This window comes from Talpa occidentalis, unplaced genomic scaffold (genome assembly GCF_014898055.3).
Source record: "Talpa occidentalis isolate TD23 unplaced genomic scaffold, MPIMG_talOcc4v2.1 talOcc4.2, whole genome shotgun sequence".
NCBI classification, from domain to species: Eukaryota; Metazoa; Chordata; class Mammalia; order Eulipotyphla; family Talpidae; genus Talpa; species Talpa occidentalis.
The window spans coordinates 32,748,311-32,753,245 of record NW_023602073.1 but is presented as its reverse complement, the minus strand read 5'-3'; the positions used below and the strand labels follow the sequence as shown (position 1 = coordinate 32,753,245).

The 4,935-nt window shown below is 50.9% G+C and overlaps 1 protein-coding gene and 1 long non-coding RNA gene across 2 annotated transcripts; both read right to left on the bottom strand.

Annotated features, from left to right (window-relative positions):
* Positions 1 to 201: 201 nt before the first annotated feature.
* On the bottom strand, positions 202 to 2,317 carry LOC119252004 (saoe class I histocompatibility antigen, A alpha chain-like). Its single transcript, XM_037519261.2, has 5 exons — positions 2,215 to 2,317; positions 1,657 to 1,926; positions 1,166 to 1,441; positions 448 to 723; positions 202 to 335 (listed from the first exon to the last, which is right to left on the bottom strand). Exons 1-5 carry the CDS (start codon positions 2,276 to 2,278, stop codon positions 238 to 240), a joined length of 984 nt encoding a protein of 327 aa, XP_037375158.1. The 5' UTR covers positions 2,279 to 2,317; the 3' UTR covers positions 202 to 237.
* A 24-nt stretch (positions 2,318 to 2,341) lies between these two features.
* On the bottom strand, positions 2,342 to 4,069 carry LOC129146400 (uncharacterized). Its single transcript, XR_008553072.1, has 3 exons — positions 3,198 to 4,069; positions 2,527 to 2,707; positions 2,342 to 2,417 (listed from the first exon to the last, which is right to left on the bottom strand). It is a non-coding gene; the product is annotated as an uncharacterized LOC129146400 (long non-coding RNA).
* Between the last annotated feature and the right edge of the window lie 866 nt (positions 4,070 to 4,935).

The window sequence follows — 4,935 nt, the reverse complement described above, 5'->3', positions numbered from 1 at the left end:
GAGTGAAGACTTGCTGGGGCTGGGAGGCTGGCAGGCCTCTGCCTGCCATATGCCTGGTGAACCCCAATAAAAGACCTGCAAAAAACCACTGAGGACTCTGACTCCTACTTTACCCGGTCTGCATGGGATCAGAGAACCTGCACTGTGTTCTTCCTGCCTTTACACTGTGACCTCAAAGCCCCCAGTGGACATGATCCCCCCCACTTCCTTCCCTATCTGAGCGCTTCTTCCTCCACATCACAGCTGCACCAGTGCAACTCCAGTGAGCGCAGCTCCAAGGAGAACCAGGGCAGCAACGATGTCCACAGCGGAGTCGAGGGGCTGAAGAGAGGGATCTGGAAGGGAAGGGGAGACCCTGAGCCCCAGGCCTCATCCTGACCCTCTGAAGGTCTCCAGAAGGATTCTTGATGCCCTTGATAAGCTCTGTGCCCACATCCCCCTCCTTACCCCAAGTCAGGAATTGGGGCTCCAGCAGCCCCTCATGCTGCACATGGCACGTGTATCTCTGCTCCTCTCCAGAAGGCACCACCACAGCTGCCCACTTCTGGAAGTTTTCATCCCCCCCAGGCCTGGTCTCCACCAGCTCCATCTCCTGGGTCAGGTCTTTCCCATCTCGCTGCCAGGTCAGGGTGATGTCCGCAGGGTAGAAGCCAAGGGCCCAGCACCTCAGGGTGACCTTCTGGTCAGAGGTGGGGAGGCGGGTCACCTGTGTCTTTGGGGCCTCTGAGGAGAAGGGTGAGAACTTACACACTCTGGGTTTTTCTTTCATGGACCCTGAAAATCCCTCCTGTGACTATCCTCAGAATGGACAGGACGGTGGGTTTGGAAAGAGGAAGCACAAAATCTAGAAACCAGCCTGGTCTGGGGAGTCTGGGATAATCTCTTGTTCCTTAGAAAGTTCTAGAATTAGGTGACAACTCTGGATAGGAGGACCCAGTTCTCTAAGGAGGAGAGCACAGACTTTTGCTCCTGACCTGGGGACTCACAAAAGCAGAGTCAGATCAGAAAAATGTCCTCAGACCAATAACAAGACCCTGAGAGAGTCAGGAAACCCGGGGGGCTCCTCCTCCCCTGACCAGAGAGGGGGCGCTGCTGTGACCCTGACTTCCACCCTCCCCTTGGGTGCCACCTGAGGGGGGTTTGGAGACCTCGCGGCCCCTCTTACCTACGCGCTGCAGCGTGTCCTTCCCGTGCTCCAGGTATCTGCGCAGCCACTCCACGCATGTGTCCTCCAGGTAGTTCCTGAATCGCTCCGCCACTCCCTCAGCCTCCCACTTGCGCCGGGAGATCTGCGCGGCCATGTCCGCCGCGGTCCAGGAGCGCAGGTCCCCGTTCAGGGCCAGGTAATCGGCGCCGTCGTAGGCGAACTGACTGTACCCGCGGAGGAGGCGCCCGTCGGGCCCCACGTCGCAGCCGTGCATCCCCTGGAGGGTGTGAGAGCCTGTCCCCGCCCCGTCACCCCGCGGTCACCCCGCCCGCCCCCGCCGGGAATAAACCGAAACTGACGCGGGAACCTCGCGGGGAACGTCCCGGGGCTCGTCCCGGGTCGAGGGTCTGGCGGGTCCCCCTGCCTCGGGGGACGCTCAGGCCGGGGTCTGGGGTCCCCGCCCGCCCGCGGGGGTGGGGTCGTGAGCGCCCCGGGCCCGCCCCGCTCACCGGCCGCGCTCTGGTTGTAGTAGCCGCGCAGGTTGTTCAGGCTGACTCGGAACATCTGCGCGTTGGCCTTCGATCTCCGCGTCTCCTCCTCCCAGTACCCCGGGCCCTCCTGCGCCATCCAGGGCGCCCGCGGCTGCATCCTCGGCCCCGCCGCGGCGCTGTCGAACCGCGCGAACTGCGTGTCGTCCACGGAGCCCACGGCGATGAAGCGGGGCTCCCCGAGGCCGGGCCGGGACATCGCGGTGGAGAAATACCTCAGGGAGTGGGAGCCTGGGGGCGGGAGGGAGACCGGGCTGAGCCTCCTCCCCGCGGGTCCCGGGGAGACGGGGCAGGAAGGGAGGGGGCGAGGGGGCTCCTGGGATTGAAATGGGGCAGCGGAGAAGGCTGGAGACTCAGAGGGGCGGCAGGAGGCTGAGAGGGACAGAAAGGGGTCAGGGCAGGTTGGGGTCAAGGGGAACAGGGTCCCAGGCGGGGGAGACTTGCTTTTTCTGGGACCTAAGCCCCCCGCCGTGGTTCCTCTCTCCTATGAGACCTTTTCGCTCCTGAGCCCTCACTCACCTGCCAGGGTCTCTGTCAGGGCCAGGGCTCCTGAGAGCAGCAGCAGGAGGGTTGGGGGCCTCATGACGGGTGCTCTTGGGTCTGGGGAGACTGAGTCCACACTGGTTGCAGCTGTGATGCTGGCTGGAGTCTTTGGAGACCTCCAGGCAATGGGGAGTGAGAACTGGGGGTGAGTCACCAGTATTCAAAGGAGATCTTGACACCTGTTGTGGGAGATGTGAAACTGTGGGGAGGTGAAGAATCCCCAACAGTAACCTTCCCTGCCCCCTGCACAGCCCACAGGGCTGAGACCCTGAGAACCAAACCAGATACCTGGGACTTTGCCGCCCCCTCCTCTCCTGCTCCAAGGCCTTTGTCACACTGTTGCTTCCCTGAATCCAGGCCAGGCACTGGGTGAGCGATTTTTCAAGCTTTTTTGTTTCAAGATCTCTGCAGTTTTAAAATTAGCCAGCACCCCGGTATAAGTTTAGGAGGTTATAGCTCTCAGTTTGTACTACATGAGGAATAAAAACAATTTAAAGATATTTTCATTTAATTTAAAATAATATTAATAACCCATTGTGTGTTCAAAGTGTCTTAAAGAAATGTAGATATTTAATGAAAATAATCAGGGTCATGAGTGGATCTTCTACAGCTTATATTTTTTGCAATTTTTCTTCTGTGTCTCACTAGAGGCATGTTGGATTGTCATAGTTTCTCCTGCATTTACTCTGTTTTGGTGGGTCAATGAAAAACTATACAGCCTCTCTGAAATACGTAAAAATAGCATTTTAAGTACTTTTCACATAATTGTGACTATTTAACTTTGTTCCACTTCTGCCATAAATTGAAACTATACAAGTGGTGGTTTTTCAAATGTTATTTGCAAAGTGAGTGGTAGAACAGTATCATTGAATGTTTTCTGTTATATTAATTCCATAGGCCTCTATTGATTATTAATCTTGTACTAATACATGACTTTAAAAAGTGATACATTGTCTTACCAGGTTATATGATCTTTATGTTAATTATTCGAGAATCAAATTTTGAAAATCATACATGTTTCATGTTCCAAAAATCCCCAAAGAAAAGTAAGTGGCTACTAGAAGTTGTTGTTTATAATGATGGGACACAATTTTCCACTATCTGGTTATCACGTGGCGCTTGCACTTTATCAAGGCAGTTAATTACTATCAGTTGTCAACTGTCAGTTGATTTTCTTAAAGGGACAGCTCACATTCACTTTCTAGAAAGTGTGTACAGATTAACAAAATCTAAATAATGATAGTGTTTTGTCATTCATCCCTTCAAGTAAAGATGGTAGTACCCCCCACCAAAAGGTCTAACTCTCCTTATACAAATTAGTTTCCTTGGCACATAGTACTTTGGATTGTGGCAGAAGTGACTGATATGTGCTCTGTCATCAGAAACTGGGTTTACTTTGTGTCCAGATTCTTTCTCTCAGGCTTGAGGACATGCTCCCTGCTTTCCTGAGCCTCCCTGGCTAGGACCCCACAGCCCTTCATATTGGACAGGGTGGTTTCTGTCCACGTCCTGCTGCCTCCCTCCTGATCCCTCCTGGGCAGACCTTCTCCACTGGGCTCAGGTGCTGGACCTGCCTGGGGAAGGTTGACAATGAGAGGTCATCACCAAATTTGAGGCCTCATTTCAATGCTTTTCTGTTTCTCATTGTTAACAACAGCTGACAGTGTTTTTTACTCCCTCCTGGCCTGAAAATGCTTTGTTTGTAACATTTTTATTTTATTTTTATTTAAAGATTTATTTGTGCATACAAGAACTGGGGTGTGTGACCAAAGCAGTGATAGTGAAGGCAAAGATAAACAGCTGGGACTACATCAAATTAAAGAGCTTCTGCACAGCAAAAGAGACAATAACAAAAACAAAGAGAACCCCACCACAAGGGGAGAACATTTTTGCACCCAACACTAATGATAAAGGACTGATCACAAAAATCTGCAAAGAGCTGATGAGACTCAACAACAACAAAGAAAATAATCCAGTCAAAAAATGGGCAGAAGAGCTAAAAAGAAACTTCTCTGAAGAGGAAATGCAAATGGCCAACAGGCATATGAAAAAATGTTCAACATCACTTGCCATCAGGGAAATGCAAATCAAAACTACCATGAGATACCATCTTACACCAGTGAGAATGGCACATATTAAAAAAACTAGCAACAACAAATGCTGGCGAGGGTGTGGAGAAAAAGGAACTCTTCTGCACTGTTGGTGGGAGTGCAAACTGGTCCAACCACTGTGGAGAGCTGTGTGGAGATTTCTGGACCTACTAAACATAGAGCTTCCATATGATCCAGCAATTCCACTCCTAGGTATTTACCCAAAGGACACAGAAACATCAATTCCAAAGAACACCTGCACCCCTATGTTTATAGCAGCACTGTTTACAATAGCTAAGCTTTGGAAACAGCCCAAATGCCCAAAAATAGATGACTGGATCAAGAAGATGTGGTACATATATACCATGGAATATTACTCAGCATTCAAAAAAGATAAACACATGCAATTTGCAGCAACATGGATGGCACTGGAAGGGATCATGCTCAGCGAAATAAGCCAAAAAGAAAAAGAAAAATACTGGATGGTCTCACTCATAGCAGGAATCTAGAAAACTTAAATAAGGGACCAGGAAAATGAATAACTATAAGAAAGTGAAAATCAAAATCAACAAAAAACTATGAACCAGAGACACTTTTAGGGGGACGG

What these genes read in the sequence shown, in the direction of transcription:
- LOC119252004 (XM_037519261.2), bottom strand. Translation starts at nt 2,278, where the DNA reads ATGAGGCCCCCAACCCTCCTGCTGCTGCTCTCAGGAGCCCTGGCCCTG. An exon ending in CCTGACAGAGACCCTGGCAG is followed by an intron (nt 1,927 to 2,214) that starts GTGAGTGAGGGC and finishes TCCCGCCCCCAG; the next exon opens with GCTCCCACTCCCTGAGGTAT. An exon ending in GCCCCAATTCCTGACTTGGG is followed by an intron (nt 336 to 447) that starts GTAAGGAGGGGG and finishes CTTCCCTTCCAG; the next exon opens with ATCCCTCTCTTCAGCCCCTC.